General features: G+C 55.1%; 3 protein-coding genes and 1 pseudogene across 9 annotated transcripts in view; 3 read left to right on the top strand and 1 right to left on the bottom strand.

Annotated features, from left to right (window-relative positions):
• Positions 1 to 1,582: 1,582 nt before the first annotated feature.
• LOC116470262 (ribosomal protein uL30-like) lies at positions 1,583 to 2,989 on the top strand (annotated as a pseudogene).
• A 1,967-nt stretch (positions 2,990 to 4,956) lies between these two features.
• Positions 4,957 to 7,394, top strand: ZNF747 (zinc finger protein 747). 4 transcript variants are annotated; one of them, XM_032155812.2, is made up of 3 exons: positions 4,957 to 5,420; positions 5,561 to 5,674; positions 6,734 to 7,394. In XM_032155812.2, the coding sequence occupies exons 1-3, from the start codon at positions 5,225 to 5,227 to the stop codon at positions 7,384 to 7,386; spliced, it is 963 nt and encodes a 320-aa protein (XP_032011703.1). In that variant the 5' UTR covers positions 4,957 to 5,224; the 3' UTR covers positions 7,387 to 7,394. The 4 variants fall into 4 exon arrangements, with proteins under 4 accessions (XP_032011703.1, XP_032011701.1, XP_032011700.1 ...); XM_032155810.2 differs by having other exon boundaries at positions 5,561 to 5,686; positions 6,737 to 7,394; XM_032155809.2 differs by having other exon boundaries at positions 5,561 to 5,686.
• A 66-nt stretch (positions 7,395 to 7,460) lies between these two features.
• Positions 7,461 to 15,893, top strand: ZNF768 (zinc finger protein 768). Of its 4 annotated transcripts, XM_058440917.1 has the most exons (3): positions 7,553 to 7,605; positions 8,377 to 8,474; positions 14,035 to 15,893. In XM_058440917.1, the coding sequence occupies exons 2-3, from the start codon at positions 8,459 to 8,461 to the stop codon at positions 15,588 to 15,590; spliced, it is 1,572 nt and encodes a 523-aa protein (XP_058296900.1). In that variant the 5' UTR covers positions 7,553 to 7,605; positions 8,377 to 8,458; the 3' UTR covers positions 15,591 to 15,893. The 4 variants fall into 4 exon arrangements, with proteins under 4 accessions (XP_058296901.1, XP_058296900.1, XP_032011635.1 ...); XM_058440918.1 differs by lacking the exon at positions 8,377 to 8,474 and having other exon boundaries at positions 7,461 to 7,605; XM_032155744.2 differs by lacking the exon at positions 7,553 to 7,605 and having other exon boundaries at positions 8,136 to 8,474.
• A 1,077-nt stretch (positions 15,894 to 16,970) lies between these two features.
• ITGAL (integrin subunit alpha L) overlaps positions 16,971 to 21,562 on the bottom strand; it is a 50,627-nt gene continuing 46,035 nt past the window's right edge. The window contains exons 29-31 of the mRNA XM_032155683.2: positions 21,408 to 21,503; positions 20,155 to 20,265; positions 16,971 to 18,643 (exon numbers count right to left, since the gene is read on the bottom strand). Of these exons, the coding sequence (XP_032011574.1) occupies positions 18,470 to 18,643; positions 20,155 to 20,265; positions 21,408 to 21,503 (381 nt within the window). The 3' untranslated portion in view covers positions 16,971 to 18,469. The remainder of the gene's footprint in view (positions 18,644 to 20,154; positions 20,266 to 21,407; positions 21,504 to 21,562) is intronic.

The following is a 21,562-nucleotide window of genomic DNA, read 5'->3' as shown; positions in this document are numbered from 1 at the left end:
CTGAATATGAGTAGGCCTTGGGGAGTTGACAGGGCCAGAGGTAAGTTTTGAATCAGCAGTTTCCCAATGGCCACTCAGAAAAATTACACATTTGGAAGGGACCAGCAGGAGTCTATTTGGGAGCTGTCATAAGCCCTTGGCGTCAGAAACACTGATATGGTCTCTGAGCCTTTGGTCAAGGCTCCCTGTAGCCAGACCTTCCCCAAACCTGCAGTCTCTGCCCAGCCTCAACATCTGGCACTCACTCAGCACCTCATTCCTGTCCCCAGTGCAGCCACACTTCGCCAGTACCTTCAGCCAGGCCCCAGGTACTCTGGGGAGTGACCCTTTGCCCACAGCTAGTACAGCACCCACTTCTCCCACAGCGAGGCCCACCCCTGCTTCCTGTTGCCCAGCGGGCCTGTGTTCCTTCACCTGTCCCCACTGCTGGCAATGCTTGAGCCAGGGGCCCTTCAGTGGATCCACTGGCCTGGTGACATGGACCTCAGAGGCTGACCTCCAGGATTGTGAACTCTGCCCCTGGTTCTTTCCCAGGAGGGTCCAGACCCCCAAGGGAGCTTCCACACCTCCCAGAGCTCTTCCAGACTGTGAGTGATGGGGTGCTCACTGAGGGGTGGGCACTGCAAGAGACAAAATGTCATTGCTTTTAAGGGAAGTTTTCAGTTTTCTCTTGTGTCCTTCAGAGGCCTGAGAGCCTGGGAGACCTAGGGCTGGGACCATACCCCCTGGGCAACAATGAATCCTTATGCCCCTCCCAAACTTTTTGCCTCCTCTCCCCAGGGTGAGAAAATAGCCCTTAGAGGCCACAAGGGACCAGAATAAACACACTTAACAAAGTAATCCATACCTTCCACCTGTTTGATGACCCCCCACCCACATAGATCTCCCCTTGAAAATTTTACTGCCCTAGCCAGATTTTCTTCGTCCTGTCATTTCTTTTAAAATTTATTGTTCTTGGCCAGGTGCAGTCGCTCACGCCTGTAATCCCAGCACTTTGGGAGGCCAAGGTGGGTGGATCGCCTGAGGTCAGGAGTTCAAGATCAGCCTGACCAACATGGTGAAGCCCCATCTCTACTAAAAATACAAAATTAGCTGGGTGTGGTGGTGCATGCCTGTAGTCCCAACTACCCGGGGTGGTGAGGCAGAAGAATCGCTTGAACCCAGGAGGCAGAGGTTGCAGTGAGCGGAGATTGCACCATTGCACTCTGGCCTGGGCAATAAGAGCAAAACTCCATCTCAAAAAAAAAAAAAAATTATAGTTATTTAAGAAATATAGGCTGGGCGCGATGGCTCACACCTGTAATCCCAGCACTTTGGGAGGCAGAGATGAGCACATCACGAGGTCAGGAGATCGATACTATCCTGGCTAACACGGTGAAACCCCGTCTCTACTAAAAATACAAAAAAATTAGCCGGGTGTGGTGGTGGGTGCCTGTAGTCCCAGCTACTCGGGAGGCTGAGGCAGGAGAATGGCGTGAACCCGGGAGGCGGAACTTGCAGTGAGCTGAGATCACGCCACTGCACTCCAGCCTGGGCGACAAAGTAAGACTCCGTCTCAAAAAAAAAAAAAGAAAGAAATATAATGATCAGTAGCTGCACCACTAATAAAGATGGCAGAGCAAGAGCAAAGAAAAATTCCTTTGGTTCCAGAAAATCTCCTGAAAAATAGAAAGGCTTATCAAGCCCTCAAAGCTACCCAGGAAAAGCAGGCATTTTTGGCAAAGAAGGAGCAGAGGAAAGGAAAAGGGCTCAGGTTTAAGCGACTGGAATCATTCCTACATGATTCCTGGCAGGAGAAACGTGACAAGGTGCGTCTCCGACAACTAGAAGTGAAAGCTCATGCCTTGGAATTACCAGATAAACATTCCTTGGCCTTTGTTGTAAGCATCAAAAGGATTGATGGCATGAGTTTACTGGTGCAGAGAACAATTGCAAGACTTTGCCTAAAGAAAATTTTCAGTGGTGTCTTTGTAAAAAGTCACCCCACTCCCCAGAACCTAAAAATGCTGCGTATAGTGGAACCTTATGTGACCTGAGGATTTCCAAATCTGAAGTCTGTCCGGGAACTCATTTTGAAACATGGACAAGCCAAGGTCAAGATTAAGACCATCGGCTCGGCGCAGTGGCTCACGCCTGTAATCCTAGCACTTTGGGAGGCCGAGGATGGGTGGATCATGAGGTCAGGAGATGGAGACCATCCTGGCTAACACAGCGAAATCTTGTCTCTACTAAAAATACAAAAAATTAGCCAGGCGCGGTGCCGGGCACCTGTAGTCCCAGCTACTCAGAAGGCTGAGGCAGGAGAATGGTGTGAACCCGGGAGGTGGAGCTTGCAGTGAGCCGAGATCGCGCCACTGCACTCTAGCCTGGGCGACAGAGCAAAACTCTGTCTCAAAAAAAAAAAAAAAAAAAAAAAGAATAAGACCGTCCCTCTGACAGACAATACAGTGATTGAGGAGAACCTGGGGAAGTTTGGCATCATTTGCTTGGAAGACCTCATTCATGAAATTGCCTTCCCAGGGAAGCATTTCCAGGAGATCTCACGGTTCTTGCGCCCTTTCCTCCCTCAGTGGCCCGTCATGCTACCAAAAATAGAGTGGGCTTCCTCAGGAGATGGGCACACCTGGCTATCGGGGTTACTGCATCAATCAGCTCATCCACCAGCTGAACTAGACCCAGGTGCCAAACTGCAGTAAATTTTATCAATGAAGTGTAAGCATGTGTTTTTGTTGTTTTGGGAATTTTTATCAAGTATCTTCAGAGAAGATTATTTCCTACTTTATCTTCAAAAACTGGAAAGGGTCAAAGAAAAGACAGTAGCTTGCTGGGCGCCATGTCTCACTCCTGTAATCCCAAAACTTTGGGAGGCGGAGGCAGGCGTATCATCTGAGGTCGGGAGTTTGAGACCAGCCTGATCAACATGGAGAAACACCGTCTCTACTAAAAATACAAAAATTAGCTGGGCATGGTGGCGCATGCCTGTAATCCCAGCTACTCGGGAGGCTAAGGTAGGAGAATCACTCAAACCTGGGAGGCGGAGGTTGCAGTGAGCCAAGACCGTGCCATTACACTCCAGCCTGGGCAACAAGAGCGAAACTCCGTCTCAAAAAAAGAAAAGAAAAGACAGTAGCTTATGTTCATGGCAAGCACCTCTTATCACAGTCCAGTTCCAAGGAAAAATTCCAGCGTTTTCTACACTGGGTGCCACGTCATCTGAAATCAGCACATTCCATGGAGGAAGGAGTCCTGCTCTGTCGCATCTATCCTAGGGTTTAATGTTGGTAAATTAGTCACTCTAGCATTTGTACAAGGCTCCTTAAGACTCCTGCAGCAGTCGACCAAGCCCAAGGACATAATTGAATCTGGAGAGTCCTGGGGCCTTGTTTTGAAAAAGACTTGAAATACACATAGGAAGAAAGACATAAAAATAAATGTTCACTTGTCTCTGAAAAAAAAAAAAAAAAACCACAAATATAAAAGCACCTGGCTTCAGCCACTTTTTCTGACTGCTCTCTCGTGAAGATCCCTGAGTACATGTAAAACAGATACAATTTGTATTCTTTTCTCCTGTTAGTCTGTCTACTGTCGATTCATTTTTTCTTATTTATTTTTGAGATAGGGTCTCCTAAGTTGAGCAGGCTGATCTCATTCTCTTGGACTCAAGGGATCCTCTTGCCCCGACCTCCCAGGCGCCAGGATTACAGGCGATTCTCAATCTGGGCCTAGATTGAACTAAAGAACCCACTAAGAGCTAAAAGGCGCGTTGGAGGTGACTCTGACTCCAGTACACAGGCCATGCAAGAAGTCACGTGGAGCACAGAGTAGGCCATCAGGAAGTGTGAGAAGGAGGTCTCAGGGGAGAGCTGGTGACATTTACTGAGATAAAGACCCCAGGGGAAGCAGGTTGGTGTAAGAAAGGGATGAGCTGGGTTTGAGCCTAGGAGCCTTGGGCCATCCGCACAGGGGCAGGACGTCAGGGAAGCCAAGACCCTGGCTGCAGCTAGAGGGAGACAGGCGGTCGGGAGGCGTCCTGCACAGCACATGGGAGAAGCTCCTAGAAGAGAGGGCCCTCTGACTTTCTCAACCTTACCCTACTCTCCCCGCTGCTTCCGCCGTCTAGAAGCTCCCAAAATTTCAAGCTCCAACAAGCCTACAATAGAGGAGGTTCTCCTGCATCCACTCCATGGCTTTTGTGAAAGGAAAATAAATCTTGGGGCCCCCAAATCACTACGCTAAAGGAAAAAGTCAAGCTGGGAGCTACTTAGGGCCAACCTGCCTCCCATTCTATTCAAAGTCACCCCTTTGCTGGCTGACATAGATGCATATCTGATTGCCTCCTTTGGAAACGCTAATCAGAAACTCAAAAGAATGCAATCGTTTGTGCCTCACCTTCTGTTTCTTGGAAGCCCCCTTCCTGCTTCACGTCTTCCTGCCTTTGCTTCAAGTTGTCCTGCCTTTCCAGACAGAACCAATGTTCTTCTTACATACATTTATTGATGTCTCCTGTCTCCATAAAATGTGTAAAACTAAGCTGTGCCCCGACCACCTTGGGCACATGTCGTGAGGACTTCCTGAGGCTGTCACGCGCGCGTCCTCAACCTTGGCAAGTAATTGAGATCTGTCTCGGAATTTCTGGGTTCACACTTTTTGCTCTCAACATTGGGAAGAGGCTGCTGTCGCCGTTTCTGAAGACAAAACGAGAGAGTGATGGGCTGAAGTCCGATTATAAAAAGGTCCAGAGACGAAAACTAACTTCTGAGTTGACTAGGGCTCCCTTCCGCCGGGCGCTCCTTTGTTCCCGCAAACCCGGGCGGAAGCTCTGAGCCGCGCCGCCTCACCTGGCGGGACCGGAGCATGCGCGGCTGGTTTTCAAGGCCGGCGCCTGTAGCCTCAACGGCCATTTTGGATTAGGGCACGGAGGGAACGCGGCCTGGAGGGGGGCCGCTGGCGGGGGGGCGTCGTCGTGGGTACAGTTGCGCAGGGGCAAAGGTCGAGAGGTCGCGCTGCCGCCGTTTTTTTTTGAAGAGATCGTCCAGTTCTGACTATGGACTCGCAGCCAACGGCCCGTAGTTTCCATCCCCTCTAGTGGGCCCTCGGGGGCTCTACTGACCTCCCTCCTTCCCTTGGGACCGGGCCGGGGAAGTGTTCTCGGGCGCGGGAGGTTCCGCATGCCCAGGCCCGGCCAGGGGAGGTGACCGATCCGTCGCTGGGGCTGACAGTCCCCATGGCGCCGCCTCTGGCCCCGCTCCCTCCCCGGGACCCAAACAGGGCGGGACTCGAGTGGAGAAAGCCCGGGGCCGTAAGCTTCGCCGACGTGGCCGTGTACTTCTCCCGGGAGGAATGGGGCTGCCTGCGGCCTGCGCAGAGGGCCCTGTACCGGGACGTGATGCAGGAGACCTACGGCCACCTGGGCGCGCTCGGTGAGAGCCCCAACTGTTCGCCTGGGCCCTGCGCCCCCACAGGCCCTGCCGCGCCTCTGGGAGCTGCGTGTGGAGTTGGGGGCCCCGGGGCCGGGCAGGCGGCCTCCTCGCAGCGTGGGGTTTGCGTTCTTCTCCCCCAGGAGTCGGAGGCAGCAAGCCGGCGCTCATCTCCTGGGTGGAGGAGAGGGCCGAACTGTGGGGTCCGGCTGCCCAGGATCCGAAGGTGGCTAAGTGTCTGACAGAAGCGGACCCAGGTGGAGTATCGGGTACTCAGTCCCATGGGGACTTCTCTGTTCCTGTCCCATCCCAGTACCCTCTGCCACCTCCAGCTACCTGCTTAGCAGTTTCCTCTCTGAACTGCCTTCTCAACTGCGGCCAGGAGGCTGAGCCCCTGCCTGGCTCCAGGATGCAGCCTAGAAAGGGGCTGTGATGGGGGCTCTGGCCCTGCCATACCCGCCCCTGAGTCCTCACCTCTGCGTGGTCACTACACTCTGGGGGATGTTTTGTTTTGTTTTGTTTTGTTTTGTTTTAGAGAAAGGGTCTCTGTTGCCCAGGCTGAGGTGCAGTGGTGCCATCATAGCTCACTGCAGTCTCGAACTCCCGGGCTCAAGCAATCGGCTCAACCAATCCTCCCGCCTGGGCCTCCAGAGTACCTAAGACTATAAACGCACTCGCCGCCACTCCTGGCTGTTTTTGTTTGTTTGTTTGTTTTTAATTTAAAAAATTTTAAAGAGGTAGAGGTCTTGGTGTGTTGCCCAAGCTGGTCTCGAACTCTAGCGATCCTCTATCTCGGCCTCCCAAAGCACTGGGATTACAGGCATGAGCCACCGCACCCGGCCTCTAAGTTCCGTTGACTCTACCTCCACATCATGACCCGCCCCAGTCGTTTTCCTGCACTATGGTTCCTATGCCCCCCCATCCCGCCCTCCCATTTCCTTCCTTCAGTTTTTGCCTCAGCCTTTGCAGAGTATCCAGCCCTACTGAACTTGGCCATGCCCTCCTGGTTCTGCCTTTCTTGGTGCTGTTCCTTCTGCCTGGAATATCCCCAGGTGTCCGCTCCTCCTTCCAGATTAGGCCCAGATGTTCATATCATCTCTGCCCTTCGCCTGCGGTGACATTTCCCCAGCCCCGAGGCGGAATGGACTGTTCCCTCCCTCCCGGCTCTGTCTGGCTCTGCAGCCAAGGAACAGGTGTCACTCCTCCATCTCCCAGGAGCAGCCGGGGGTCCAGCAGGCCTGTCCCTGTCCACGCGGGCTGTGAGATTCAATGACCAGGATGAGCCGAGCCTGAACTCTACCCTCCTTATCTCTCAGCAGATTCCAGAAACAAGGAAGAGGAAAGACAAAGGGAAGGGACGGGAGCCCTGGAGAAGCCCGACCCTGTGGCTGCCGGGTCTCCTGGGCTGAAGGCTCCCCAAGCTCCCTTTGCTGGGTTGGAGCAGCTGTCCAAGGCGCGGCGCCGGAGTCGCCCCCGCTTTTTTGCCCACCCCCCTGTACCCCGAGCTGACCAGCGTCACGGCTGCTACGTGTGTGGGAAGAGCTTCGCCTGGCGCTCCACGCTTGTGGAGCACATCTACAGCCACAGGGGCGAGAAGCCTTTCTACTGCGCAGACTGCGGCAAGGGCTTCGGCCACGCTTCCTCCCTGAGCAAACACCGGGCCATCCATCGTGGGGAGCGGCCCCACCGCTGTCTCGAGTGTGGTCGGGCCTTCATGCGCCGCACGGCGCTGACTTCGCACCTGCGCGTTCACACTGGCGAGAAGCCCTACCGCTGCACGCAGTGTGGCCGCTGCTTCAGCCTGAAGACCGGCATGGCCAAGCACCAATGGGTCCATCGGCCCGGGGGCGAGGGGCGTAGGGGCCGGCGCCCTGGGGGGCTGTCTGTGACCCTGACCCCTGTCCGCGGGGACCTGGACCCGCCTATGGGCTTCCAGCTGTATCCAGAGATATTCCAGGAATGTGGGTGATGGCCTCAAAAGTGACTATCTAGACATTGTGGGAGGCCCGAGATGGGCTCAGGGGCCCGAATCTCTGCAGCGGCCTACAGGGAGGTCCCAGAATCCACGGCAAGAGCTGGCCTGGGGTGCGGACAGTCTGATCTTGGGCTCTCAGCAGCCTCTTCTGCCAGCACCTTGCTCCCGCTGCCCTGGGCTCTCCAAGGCCCCCTTTGCTGAGGCAGGGCTGAGGTGAGAACCCCCCAGACCTCCATACAGGGAAGCAAAAGCTGTTTCTCCTCCCAGAGATGCTAAGAGGATTGAGGTAGAGAAGAACCTTGTTTTCTCTGTTGTCTTTTTCTTTTTACTTTTTTAATTTTTTGAGACGGAGTTTGCTCTTGTTGCCCAGGCTAGAGTGCAATGGTGCGATCTCGACTGACTGCAACCTCCCCCTCCTGGGGTCAAGCGATTCTCCTGCCTCAGCCACCAGAGTAGCTGGAATTACAGGCATCTGCCACTATGCCCAGCTAACTTTTTGTATTTTTAGTAGAGATGGGGTTTCACCATGTTGGCTAGGCTGGTCTCAAACTCCTGCCCTCAGGTGATCCACCCACCTCTGCCTCCCAAAGTGCTGGGATTACAGGCATTTTTTTTTTTTTTTTTTTTTTTTTTGAGACGGAGTCTCGCTCTGTCGCCCAGGCTGGAGTGCAGTGGCACTCCGCCTCCCGGGTTCACACCATTCTCCTGCCCCAGCCTCTCCGAGTAGCTGGGACTACAGGCGCCCGCCACCACGCCCGGCTAATTTTTTTGTATTTTTAGTAGAGACGGGGTTTCACCGTGGTCTCGATCTCCTGACCTCGTGATCCGCCCGCCTCGGCCTCCCAAAGTGCTGGGATTACAAGCGTGAGCCACCGCGCCCGGCTGGCCTTTTCTTTTTTATTTTTGACCCTCCCACAACGCAATACCCATTGTCTGTTTGTTTATTTATTTACTTATTAAGACAGCATCTTGCTCCTCACCCAGGCTGGAATGCAGTGGTGTGAACTGGGCTCACTGCAGCCTAGACCTGCTGGGTTCAAGGAATCCTCCTGTCCCAGCCTCTCAGATGGCTGTGACTACAGGTGGGCAACACTATTCTGGCTAATTTTTAAATTTTTTTGCAGAGATGGGGTTCCCACTGTGTTGATCAGGCTGGTCTCAAACTCCTGGGTTCAAGCAATTCGCCCACCTTGGCCTCCCAAAGTGCTGGGATTACAGGGGAGCCACTGCACTGGCCTTCATTGTCTTTTTGCTGCACAACTTAAAAAACCAGTGACCCTGTATTGGATCTTGCCTGCAGTTGCTGTATTGATTTGGGCCCAGGCAGTGTTTTAAGTGATAAGAATTAGTGGTGAAGATTTAAAGGGATATTTTGCACCAAAATCCAGGTTTCTGGCATCTCTTGAAAAATCCAAAGATTTCACAAGTCCACCTAGGCTCTCAGAAAGTCGCAGTTGTTGGGAGTTGGGCTGAAGCCAGAACTCCCAACTTACTGTGGCCCGGCCACTCATCCCATCAGCTCCTGGCCAAACACGAGTTGCCATTCATCATGGCTTGCTTTTAGTGTTTTTGGTGTTTATCTTAAAGTACAGCAAAGAAGAAAGGGAAGTATTTCTTGAACCCATGTCTGTGTCAAAACAGTCCTTGCATCTTTCCTGTCTTTAGGTACGCGCCATCTTTGCTGTCTTTAAGTATGTGCCATCATGGGCAGAAGCGGCTAGGCCAGGAACACCTGGTGTTAGATTTGTAGCCAGTGGCAACCGTACCCATCTGTATCCCCAAGTTCTACACGGAATCCCTCCAGCACTTAACGACTCCATTATCCATCTACCACTAATTCCTTTGTGGGCAGAGTCCAGCCATGGGCAGCCCCCTGCCCTGCTTCTGGTCAGGACAACACCTGCCCAAGGAGAGCAAGGGCCTGTGACCTCTGTTGGCCTGTGTGCCCTCGCCTGTCACCCAGCTCAGCCCTGTGTCTGGCCTACCCAGGGAAGAAGGAACCAGATTTATCAGCCTGAAAGGAGGTAGAAGTTTTGGAGAAAAGACACCGTTTGGGTGTCAAGTAATGAACTGACTTTATTCCAACCTCATCTCCAATCTGATCCCACCTCTCTCTCCCTCAGCTTTTCTGGGGCGGGTTGACTCGTGTGTCACTTTATCACAGGGGCACATGGGGTGAGAAGAGGAACCTTGGCAGTAGGAGATAACTTTGTACCAGGTTTTAATTCCCAGTGTACATCCCAGTCCCCTCCTCTAACCCTCAACACAGCCTGGGGAAAGCCCAGCTTGCAACACCAGTTCTCAGTCCAGACTGACAGCCAGATCATGGCCCTGAGTTTGCCAATTAAAGGTGCCATGATTATTACCTAGAGGTCTCTGAGAGCTTTGAAGTTTGTAAAGTTTATTTAGGGCCCAGAAACCAGGCTCCAGCTCCTCTGCTTCCTGCCCTCATGACCCAACTTTCCAGCATTTCGTCAATTTTTTTTAGTGTCATGAAACCCTTAAGCCTTAGCCCTACCCCATTCTCAGCTCCTCAGTTCGTGGCACAGATATTTCCACCTAGAGGTAGGGCCGGGCTGAGTATCTTTTAAAAATGTAGCTACTCTGGGCTGGGCGTGGTGGCTCACACCTGTAATCCCAGCACTTTGGGAGGCTGAGGCGGGCGGATCTCGGGGTCAGGAGACTGAGACCACCTGGCTAACATGGTGAAACCCCGTCTCTACTAAAGATACATTTTTAAAAAATTAGCCTGGCATGGTGGCACGTGCCTATAGTCCCAGCTACTCAGAAGGGTGAGGCAGGAGAATCGCTTGAACTCAGGAGGCAGAGGTTGCACTGAGTGGAGATAGCGCCACTGCACTCCAGCCTGGGCGACAGAGAGAACCTCTGTCTCAAAAAAAAAAAAAAAAAAAAAGGTAGCTACTCCCTGGGCCCAGATCCTCATCTATTGAATCAGAATCTCCAGGGATAGAATTTTATGCCTGTGAAAGTTTGCAAGAACTACTGCTGGGAACAAAACATTATTTTCAAACTGCTCTTAGTTTTGCAAGAGTAGTGGGCCTGTCCCCAATGTCAGGCATACACAAAGACCTCCATTTCTTTGTTTTTTCCAAAGGGCCCTGTGCCATGGCTGCTGTCTTCCTGGGTACTTAAGATCATGTTCAATACACTGGGGCATCTCCTCTAGCATTGGATGGAAGGCCTTTAAGAGGACTTGTCCTTTGCATGAGGGAAGGGAGCAGTGCATACGGAAGCTCCTCTCACTGAGAAGTCTGTGAAGGCTCTCTAGCCTGCAGCGTTGGCCACGTTGGCTGACCATAAGCCTTGGCTGCACACTGAATGGCTCTGCCATAGTGCTGGGCATGCCAGGAGATAATGCTGTTAACAAAGTGACCACCTGACTCAGGATATGCACAGGGCTCATCCTCATGGATGCAGAGGCAGGACAACGCCAGTGGGCTCCCCAAGTTTCTCCTGCCTTGGATTAGCTGGTGTTGGGTCAAGATGTAGCCCTTATCAGAGGCTTTCCTAGGCTTGGAGCCTCTCACTGCTGTGGCTGTGTGTCAGGTGGAGGCTGGCTTCCTTGTGAAGTCCCTGTGCATAGATGGCACCCTGGTCCTGGAGGAGGCTGGCTGGAAGTGAGCCACTCTTACTCCAGGTGCCAGTGAGGCTGAATTTGCACGTGGAAATGCGGGTGCCTGGGCAGCATGAAGTCTTGGCCCAGCTTCTGCTACACCTGGGACTTGTGGCTCATAAGAGTGCAGGCAGTGTATGGTGTCAGAGCTGTGGCTGGAGGTCTCGCCACCCATTTTTAGGGTGTGGCTGCTCTCCTGTGTGAATTTTGGTGGATCAGCAAGTTGGATGTCAGAGAAAAGTGTCTTGTGAAGGAGACATGTTTCCTACCTGTGTGAGTGCTTTGGGGATGACCAGAGGGTACCCCATGTCCAGCTCTTCCCAAAACTGGTCCTCTTGTAGGTTCTTTGACTGTGGGCTCTAGTGCTGGACCATGTAAGCCATTCTTAGCAAAGGTTTCAGGACAAACAGACACTGGGACGGGAGAGAGCTATGGAGCTGGAAGCTGTTCCTCTGGAGGGCAGAAAGTTTTCCCCGCTTCATTCGTGGGATGAGCTCTTGTGATTTTATTTGTAAGCCTTTATTATTATTATTATTTGAGGTGGAGTCTTGCTCTGTCACCCAGACTAGAGTGCAGTGGCAAGATCTCGGCTTACTGCAACCTCTGCCTCCCAGATTCAAGCGATTCTCCTGCCTCAGCCTTCCAAGTAGCTGGGATTACAGGTGCCCGCCACTGCGCCTGGCTAATTTTTGTATTTTTAGTAGAGACGGGGTTTCACCATCTTGGCCAGGCTGGTCTCGAACTCCTGACCTCGTGATCCACCTGCCTTGGCCTCCCAAAGTGCTGGGATTACAGACATGAGCCAGCGCGCCCCACCTGTAAGCCTTTAGATAGTTTCTCTCCACTTTTTATCACTTGGCATTCTCCAAGTTCTTGTTCTCATCTCTTTTCAGGCCATCCTTCCTCCCAAACATTCTCTTCCCTTCATTTGTCTGGGTAGGCGACAAGAAAACACGACCCATGGCTCCTGCATCACACAGGGGCATCGGGCTCATTAACTGTCAAGAACGCTGCCAAACTTGTTTCAGCACGAAGCGTAGAAAAAAAGACAAGAACTGGATGATATTAAGTTGTCTGTCCAGGCTCACTTCCTCAATTCAAAGCTGCACCCGAGGCAGTGTTTCTCAGGTTCCCTTCCTCTGCAAGCCTCCATTCGAGTCAGACAAGACTGGAGAGTTGTTAGATGCCTCGAAGGCCAGATGGTTCTCTCAGTCCAATTCTCCTCTGTATCACCCTCACCTGGAAGGAATCCTGCCTCCCTGTGAGGAAATCTAACAACCGGGGACTAAGGCTGCCAGGGATTGAGTTAAACTCAGGCGCTGGGGAAGGTGGACGGGAGAGGCAAGGGGTGTGAGGCTGACGAGGAGGAAGGGTGTCGGTCCTCAGATCTTTTGGCTTTCATAAAACATAATGGAGGTTAAGTGGGGGCGGGAAAAGTTTTGAAGGCACAGCCCCGGCTGAAGGGGAGACGCCTGGCACCTCCCTCCCACTACCTCCTGAAGGCGCTCTGGCGGACGGGGAGGCGGACCCGACCAGAGCACCCCAGGCCAATCAGGAAGGCGCCTGGCGTTCCCTGGCGACCATTAACGCCCAGCCGTCCGCGGGGTTGGAGGAGGCGGGGCGGATAGAGCACGAGCCCCATCGGCCAACCGCCGGGCTTCCTGGGGCGGAGAAGCGGTGCCTCTGGGAGCCGGGGCGGGGCTGTCTCCTTGGCAACTATCCTAGCCCTCGAGGAGGGAGCAGGGAGATCAGGGGAGCCGAGCTGGGTGGGGGCCGGAGGAACGGGAGTGGGCTCGCGCAGGTGCCGGGGAGCGGAGTTCCTGGAGGGGGTCCCGGGCTCAAGGACCTCGGCGAGGCCAAGGGGAGTCCGTCCCGGTTCCCTAGGCGCTGCTGGAGCTGACCCGGAGGCCCGGGAGGGGAGGGAGCGAGACACCGCCCCCGCTGGCGCCGAGAAGCGTCGCTCCTTCTCGCTGACCTTGGTCTCGCTTGTCGCCTCGCCCTTGGCCACACGCACCGACGACGCGGGGCCCGGGAGATGGACAGACGGGCCTCTGGAGGGACGGAGGCCTAGAACATAGGCACACACACTGCCCCGGCAGCCCCGCGGGCTCCGGGGCGTCCGGTCCTCGCCCACCCAGAGGCCGGGCCCCTCCAGCCCAGGGTTAATGCCAACGAGTTTCCACCTCCAGCGGCTCCTAGAGAGGCCGCGTCGCGAGCCGGCGGGGGGACCTGGCCGCGGACGGACACTTCCTGTGCGGGGGAGGGGGGGCCGGGCGGCCGTTGGACAGTGCAGCCTAGCCTGGGGCCGGGGGCCAGAAGGTGGGGGCTCTGGCGGGAGCGGGGGCCGGGGGCCGCCGGGGTAGTCGCGAAGCCCCTCATCCCCGAGGCCGCGACTCGCGGGGGTCGGTGTGGGCCACGGGGAGGCCGAGACCTTGGGAGGGGGCGGGGCCGCGGGCAGGGGAGGGGCCCGGCGCGCTGGAGAGGCGCGGGGTCAAGACGTCCGGCCTCGGGGGCCCGGGCTGGGCCGCCGAGTACCCTGGGCGGCGCTGAGCGGGCGGGCGGCGGGGGCCCGCGGCTCAGGGCAACCCAGGCCGGGTCGCGGGATCGGCCGCCATCGCCGCCGCTGCTGCACTGGGATCCCGCGGAGATGGAGCGGGAGGCGTCGCCGTGGGGCCTCGAGCCCCAGGATGTGCAGAGTTCTGACGAAATGAGGAGCCCCGAAGGGTCCCTCAGAGGTGAGGAGGGAACGCCTGTCCGAGGAGTGGACCTGCGCGCAGGAGAAGGGGCTGTGGCTCCAGGGAGGGAGCGAGGGCCCGGGTCTGGGACACCGGGACTCGGAGGAGGGGCCGGCGGGGACTGGGGTGTCTTGGGTCAGCTGAGGGGGGCGTGGGAATTTCAGCACCTGTCTAGGGGCCAGCGACCCTGCATGTGAGGTGGGAGGTGTGTGGTTGCTAATGGACCAAATGACCTTCCAGGTCTCACACGATCTGGATTCTCTCATCCTGCAGGCAACATGAGTGAGAATGAGGAAGAGGAAATTTCTCAGCAAGAAGGTTCTGGGGACTATGAAGTCGAAGAGATACCATTTGGGCTTGAACCCCAGAGCCCTGGGTTTGAGCCACAAAGCCCAGAGTTTGAACCCCAAAGCCCCAGATTTGAGCCTGAAAGCCCGGGGTTTGAGTCCCGAAGCCCTGGGCTTGTGCCCCCAAGCCCTGAGTTTGCATCCAGAAGCCCTGAATCAGATTCTCAGAGCCCTGAGTTTGAATCCCAGAGCCCTAGGTATGAACCCCAAAGCCCTGGCTATGAACCTCGGAGCCCTGGGTATGAACCCCGGAGCCCTGGCTATGAACCCCGGAGCCCTGGCTATGAATCTGAGAGCTCTAGATATGAATCCCAGAACCCTGAGCTCAAAACCCAAAGCCCAGAATTTGAAGCTCAAAGTTCCAAATTCCAGGAAGGTGCGGAGATGCTTCTGAACCCCGAAGAAAAGAGTCCCTTGAATATCTCCGTAGGAGTTCACCCCCTGGACTCCTTCACTCAGGGGTTTGGGGAGCAGCCCACAGGGGACCTTCCCATAGGGCCACCTTTTGAGATCCCCACAGGGGCCCTGCTGTCTACACCGCAGTTTGAGATGCTTCAGAATCCCTTGGGTCTCACAGGAGCCCTTCGAGGTCCAGGCCGGCGGGGTGGTCGGGCCAGGGGTGGGCAGGGTCCTCGGCCTAACATCTGCGGCATCTGCGGGAAGAGCTTCGGGCGGGGCTCCACCCTGATCCAGCACCAGCGCATCCACACCGGTGAGAAACCCTACAAATGTGAGGTCTGCAGCAAGGCCTTCTCCCAGAGCTCTGACCTCATCAAACACCAGCGCACCCACACTGGCGAGCGGCCCTACAAATGTCCCCGTTGCGGCAAGGCCTTCGCCGACAGCTCTTACCTGCTTCGCCACCAGCGCACTCACTCTGGCCAGAAGCCCTACAAGTGCCCACATTGTGGCAAGGCCTTCGGCGACAGCTCCTACCTCCTGCGACACCAGCGCACCCACAGCCACGAGCGGCCCTACAGCTGCACCGAGTGCGGCAAGTGCTATAGCCAGAACTCGTCCCTGCGCAGCCATCAGAGGGTGCACACCGGTCAGAGGCCCTTCAGCTGTGGCATCTGCGGCAAGAGCTTCTCCCAGCGGTCGGCCCTTATCCCCCATGCCCGCAGCCACGCCCGGGAGAAGCCCTTCAAGTGCCCGGAGTGCGGCAAGCGCTTTGGCCAGAGCTCGGTGCTGGCCATCCACGCCCGCACCCACCTGCCAGGCCGCACCTACAGCTGCCCCGACTGCGGCAAGACCTTCAATCGCTCCTCCACTCTCATCCAGCACCAGCGCTCCCACACGGGCGAGCGGCCCTACAGGTGCGCCGTGTGCGGCAAGGGCTTCTGCCGCTCTTCCACGCTTCTGCAGCATCACCGGGTCCACAGCGGCGAGCGGCCTTACAAGTGCGATGACTGCGGAAAGGCCTTCTCCCAGAGCTCCGACCTCATCCGCCACCAGCGGACCCACGCGGCTGGCCGGCGCTGACCTGGGGCCCCAGGAGGGGTGGGAGGTGTGGGCAGAAGATAAGAGGCCAGGGAGGTAGAGGAACCTTTAGGGAGGATAGTGGAGAAGCCGCAGGAGAATGGAGGAGCTGAGGATGCTGGAAGAAGAGGACCAGGGTGGAGGAAGTGACATGCCCTGGAGACTTGTGGGAAGTGGGTTGGAGGGAGGCCAGGCCGGCAGCCGGAGGCCCTGGGAGAAATGGAGAGAGGTCAGCGGAGGGCTGGCCTCAGCCGCGGCTCCTCGGTGGGTGCCTGGCTTGGCAACTGCTAGAGCAGGGAGGGGGGAGGGCGGGGGATTACCTAATTAGAGTGGGTTAGCTTAGATTGGTAGCTGCTGAAACCCTTGTTGAGTCAGGAGCGGGTAAAAGGTAGGTGAGGTGGGGAGTGGGGCCCTAGGGTGGGGCCTGGGCCTCTGCGTGCAAACCCCAGCCTCCCTCTTCTTCCTCAGGCTTTGGAGCCCCTGAGTTTGAGTTCAATAAAAACTTTATGTGGTAAACGAGACTTGTTCTTAAAATGTGTGCGTGGACAGCGCTCTGGGAAGTGGGAGACACCAGTAGTAGCCGGGGGCCTTATCCAGGAAGTGCTTTGCTGCTGCTGCTGCTGTTAGAAAGCGGGTCTTGCTGTGTTGCAGCAGGCCACCACGCCTGGCTGGAAGTGCTATTTGTTTCTTTCTTTCTTTCTTTTTTTTTTTTTTGAGACAGAGTCTTACTCTGTCACCCAGGCTGGAGTGCAATGGTGTGGTCTCGACTCACCGCAACCTCTGCCTCCTGGGTTCAAGTGATTCTCCTGCCTCAGCCTCCCTAGTAGTTGGGATTACAGGCGCCCACCACCACACCCGGCTAATTTTTTTTTTTTGTATTTTTAGTAGAGACAGGGTTTTCACCATGTTGGCGAGGCTGGTCTCGAACTCCTGACCTCATGTGATCTGCCCACCTCAGCCTCCCAGAGTGCTGGGATTACAGGTGTGAGCCACTGCACCTGGCCTTTTTTTTTTTTTAAATTTTGGAGGCAGTATCTTGCTTTGTGGCCCAGGCTGGATTGCAGTGATGCGACCATCGCTGACTGCAGCCTTGACCTCCTGTGCTCACGTGATCCTTCTGTCTCAGCCTCCTGAGTAGCTGGGACTACAGGTACATGCAACCAGGCTCAAGTAAGTTTTTATATTTTAATTTTTTGTGGAGACAGGGTTTTGCTATGTTGCCCAGGTTGGTCTCAAACTCCCGGCCTCAAAGGATCCTCCTGCCTTGGGTTCCCAAAGTGCTGGGAATACAGTTGTGAGCCACAGAGCCCAGCCAGAAATGTTCACTTAATTGAGTAAGGCTGCAATATTGCACCAGCACAGAAACACCACAAAATTGGACAGAATTTCACATTTATTGGATAAATACATTGCAGGTACTGTGCTTGGCATTGGAGCTCCAAGTTAGCAGACGTGGTTCCCACCTTGAGCTCAGTATTTCTGTGGGGGCCGCTGCACAGGTGTGATGGGTCCTGGGAGAGGGTGTGGAGCTAGGGCAGGGGCAGAGCCTGGAAAGACAGCCTCCAAAGATGGGGATGTCACGGGCCCATGCCCGCTTTTTATTTTTATTTTTTCCTTGAGACGGAGTCTCGCTCTGTTGCCTAGGCTGGAGTGCAATGGCGCAATCTTGGCTCACTGCAACCTCCACCTCCCAGGTTCAAGCAATTCTACCTCAGCCTTCTGAGTAGCTGGGACTACAGGTGTGTGCCACCACGCCTGGATTTTGTATTTTTAGTAGAGATGGGGTTTCACCAGGCTGGCCTCTAACTCCTGACCTCAGGTGATCCACCCTCCTTGGCCTCCCAAAGTGCTGGGATTACAGGCGTGAACCACCGCGCCCAGCCCATCCCCTCTTTTTCTGTGTCTTCCCACTGGCTCAATGAAATTATGTCAAGCACCTACTAGATGTCCCACGCCCTGACATATCACGAGGCATCCCAAAGTGAACAAGACAAGTATGGCCTTTACTCTCGGAGTTCACTGAGAGATAGCTGCTAAGTACGTCAATCATTAAACAGGGAAGAAACATCCAGGCTGCTGGATGAAGAAACATGACGTGTGCTTTGAGGGAGTAGTGCAGGCTGGTGGAAGTGTGAAAGACGTGGGGACCCAACCAAGTCTGACATGTGAGCTGGGATCTGCTGGCCAAGGAAGGAGGGGTGGCGAGATGGAAGGTTCAGGCAGAGGGAGCCATCTGGGTGAATGCAGGAAGACAGGAAGGAGCCTGGCCTGGGAGAAAGGCTAGTGTCACCGGAGCTTCAACAGGGAGGCAGCATGGCTCTAGAAGAGGCTGAGGAAGGCCACAAGAGTCTTATTTTGCAGGGTGCTGGAAGGCCTGCCAAGGAATTTGGTGTTTGGCCAAAAGCAAGGCGTGTGCCGCAGTCACGTAGTGACACAGGTCACATTTGCTTTCTGCCAGCAGAAGAGACTGGACTCCAGTGCAGGGGAGTGTGCAAGGACAGGTTCTGGGGGGTGGAGGCATTGGTGGACCTCCCAGGGCAGGGGTGAGGGCCAGAACATCCCTAGGTCCTGAAACTACAGTTTCTCCACATTTATATCAGACATTCTCTTCCAAGGAAGGAAACCAAGAGAGGCTGGTGAACCATCTGGTAATGACAAGTCCTCACTTTTGCAGCCCTCTTGGCTGGTCCCTCAGCAGGTCTTACCTATGAGCCTGCAAAGGAGACAGGCAGGAATGAGCTCCATGTTCGAGATAGGGAAACTGAGGGCCAGGGAGGGGCAGTGACTTGCCCGAGGGCACACGGCAGAATGCAGGCAGAGGCAGAGTGGCCCTGGGCATCCTGAGTCCAGTTCTGGACCCTCTGCACATCACAGGCCTGGACTCAGTCCTTGCCACCGCCACTCTCAGAGTCCTTCTCGTGGAGGGGCTTCAGGCAGCCCGGATCCCCAGCCTCTTCCCCAGATGCCAGCTGCTCGGAGTCTTCTGCAGGGATTCCATTCGGGACACCTCCGCCAGCCTCCATCTTCTCCTTCAGGTTCCGTTTGAAGAAACCAACCTGTACAAAGACAAAATTTGAATGAGCAAAGAATTCACTGAGCACTTTGGCCCCAAGAAAATGTGAGAACACTTTTTTTTTTTCTTTTTGAGATGGAGTCTCACTCTGTTGCCCAGGCTGGAGTGCAGTGGCACAATCTCAGCTCACTGCAACCTCTGCCTCCCAGACTTAAGCAATTCTCCTGCCTCAGCCTCCTCAGTAGCTGGGATTACAGGTGTCTGCCATCACGCCTGGCTAATTTTTGTATTTTTAGTAGAAACAGGGTTTCACCATGTTGGCCAGGCTGGTCTCGAACTCCTGACCTCAAGTGATCTGCCCTCCTTGGCCTCCCAAAGTGCTGGGATTACAGGCATGAGTCCCCCAGCCCAGTGAGAACACTTTATTTTATTTTATTTATTCTATTTTATTTTTGAGATGGAGTTTTGCTCTTGTTACCTAGGCTGGAGTGCAATGGCACCATCTTGGCTCACCGCAAGCTCCACCTCCCAGGTTCAAGCAATTTTCCTGCCTCAGCCTCCTGAGCAGCTGGGATTACAGGCATGCGCCACCATGCCCGGCTAATTTTGTATTTTTAGTAGAGACAGGGTTTCTCCATGTTGGTCAGGCTGGTCTCGAACTCACGACCTCAGGTGATCCGTCCACCTCTGCCTTCCAAAGTGCTGGGATTACAGGTGTGAGCCACGGTACTTGGCCTTCATCTGTAACTTCTACTCAGGCTTCAAATCCCACCTCAAATGCCACCTCTCCTGGGAGGCCTGCCGGGCCCTCACAGCCTAAGTGAGGCTCCTGGGTTCTAGGCCCCAGGCCACACAGGCCCTTTGCAGCCCTCATTCTGCTTGCTTCTGCCTGTGTCCCCTCTTCGACTGTGAGCGCCACAATGGGAGGGAGCATGTTTGTGGCATGTGCCTCTGTGTCCCTGTGCCTGGGACAGTGCCCAGAAGCCAGAAGGACCTCCATATTTGGCATACTTCCTTTTCCTCTCCCAGGATGCCTCGTCCTGGCTCTGCCAGGGATGGGCTGAATGACCTTGGAAAAGTCTCTCTTGCTGTTTGTGTGTGTGTGAGACAGGGTCTCGCTCTGTCACCCAGGCTGGAGCGCAGTGGCATCATCATGGCTTACTGCAGCCTTGACCTCCTGAGCTCAAGGGATCCTCCCACCTCAACCTCCTGAGTAGCTGGGACTACAGTTGGGTAGCATCACGTCCCCCTAATTTTTAAAATTTTTTGTAGTGGCGGATGCTTTCCATGTTGCCCAGGCGGGTCTTGAACTCCCAGGCTCACGTGATCCACCTGCCTCGGCCTCCAAAGTGCTGGGATTACAGGTATGAACCACTGCACCTGGCCCTCGCTTGTTCTTTGGACCTCAGTAGCCTTCTCTGTTGAAGGAGGGAGTAGGCTGAGGCCCCCTGGCTCTAATGCCCTCTGGCTTGGTATTCTCCTCCCTGGCTCTCACCAGATCCCCTCCCCAGCCTGGCTGTCTCAGCAATGCCTGTGACCCCTGGAGGCACCCACCTTGTACAGCACTATGAAAATGAGCAGCAGCAGCAGCAGCCCCCCGATGCCGCTCAGCACGTAGAGGTAGAGCATCTGCTTCTCATACACCACGTCAACCTTCATGACGACCTGGGGGCAGGGGGAGGGGAGTGCCGGAAAATGCCTTTTCCACCCCTGAAAGTCCCTGTGAACCTGGTCCCATTCCCCATCTCCTCCTATCCGGACTGCATCACCCGCCTGGAGTCTCCAGCTGCAGACCCTCTCCCTTTAACACGTCACCTATTGCAGTCGCTGCCATGACTTGGCCAACACACAGCTTAGGCAGCCCTAGGCCTTCAATGGCTTCCCTGGAATCGCATGCAGTTCAGCATTCAAAGCCGTCCAGAATCCGGCTTCTGCTTACCTGTTAGATGCATCTTCCCTCCTCCCCTCTGCCTGCTAGCCACACTGAACTTCCTGCTTTTCAAACCTGCCCTGCCAACGCTCACCACAGAGGCCCCTGGCCTTGCCGCTGCCTCTGCTTAGAGCGTCTTTCTTCATTGTCTGACTCTTGGCTTGGTAACTCCTTTGCTAAGTTGCCATCAGAATGATTTTTTTTTTTTTTTTTGAGATAGGGTCTCACTCTGTTGCCCAGGCTGGAGTGCAGTGGCATAATCATAGCTCACTGCAGCCTTGAACTCCTATGGTCAAACGATCCTCCCATCTCAGCCTCCCGAGGCACTGAGTACAGGCGTGAACCACCACGCCTGCCTCTGACAGATCCTTTTGAGATGAAGTCTCACTCTGTCACCCAGGCTGGAGTGCAATGGTGGGATCTCAGCTCATTGCAACCTCTGCCTCCCAGGTTCAAGTGATTCTCTCACCTCAGCCTCCCGAACAGCTGGGATTACAGGCGCCCACCATCATGCCCGGCTAATTTTTGTATTTTTGTAGAGATGGGGTTTCACCATGTTGGCGAGGCTGGTCTTGAACTCCTGACTTCATGTGATCTGCCTACCTTGACCTCCCAAAGTGCTAGGATTACAGGCGTGAGCTACTGCGCCCGGCCTTGATTGAACTTTACTCGACACATAAGTCTACTACATCTCAGGCAACTTTGGGGTCGTGTGCCCACCAAGGGGAGAAGAAGCTTCTCCCAGGCTGATGGCTCTAGCAATGGGGAAGTTCTGACTCGCACAGAGCCCAGGAGCTCTCCCACATCTAGGTCTGCCCCGGGGCTCCTGGGCTCCCTCTGTTGCCTGTTCCTGGGGCTTCCAAGGAGGTGGAGATACCTGGGCCAGGGAGGCGTTGCTGCCATAGAGGTGGAAATGCTTGCTGCTGTTGAAGGAGATGGAGAGGGAGCTGCAGAGGCTGAACATGGAAGAGGCCTGCGGGAGTGGGGAAAGGCGTCAGAACCCGGGAGAACGAGGACAGAACCCACTGGCTT

The sequence above is a fragment of the Hylobates moloch genome, unplaced genomic scaffold, assembly GCF_009828535.3.
Source record: "Hylobates moloch isolate HMO894 unplaced genomic scaffold, HMol_V3 SCAFFOLD_6, whole genome shotgun sequence".
Classification (NCBI taxonomy): domain Eukaryota; kingdom Metazoa; phylum Chordata; class Mammalia; order Primates; family Hylobatidae; genus Hylobates; species Hylobates moloch.
This window is presented reverse-complemented; position numbering and strand designations above follow the sequence as displayed.

Excerpts from the sequence above, each read along its gene's own strand:
- ZNF747 (XM_032155809.2), top strand. The coding sequence starts at position 5,225 with ATGGCGCCGCCTCTGGCCCCGCTCCCTCCCCGGGACCCAAACAGGGCG. Across the intron at positions 5,421-5,560 it reads CGGCCACCTGGGCGCGCTCG|GAGTCGGAGGCAGCAAGCCG; the intron begins GTGAGAGCCCCA and ends CTTCTCCCCCAG. Across the intron at positions 5,687-6,733 it reads GGACCCAGGTGGAGTATCGG|CAGATTCCAGAAACAAGGAA; the intron begins GTACTCAGTCCC and ends CTTATCTCTCAG.
- ZNF768 (XM_032155743.2), top strand. The coding sequence starts at position 13,674 with ATGGAGCGGGAGGCGTCGCCGTGGGGCCTCGAGCCCCAGGATGTGCAG. Across the intron at positions 13,762-14,034 it reads CCCCGAAGGGTCCCTCAGAG|GCAACATGAGTGAGAATGAG; the intron begins GTGAGGAGGGAA and ends CTCATCCTGCAG.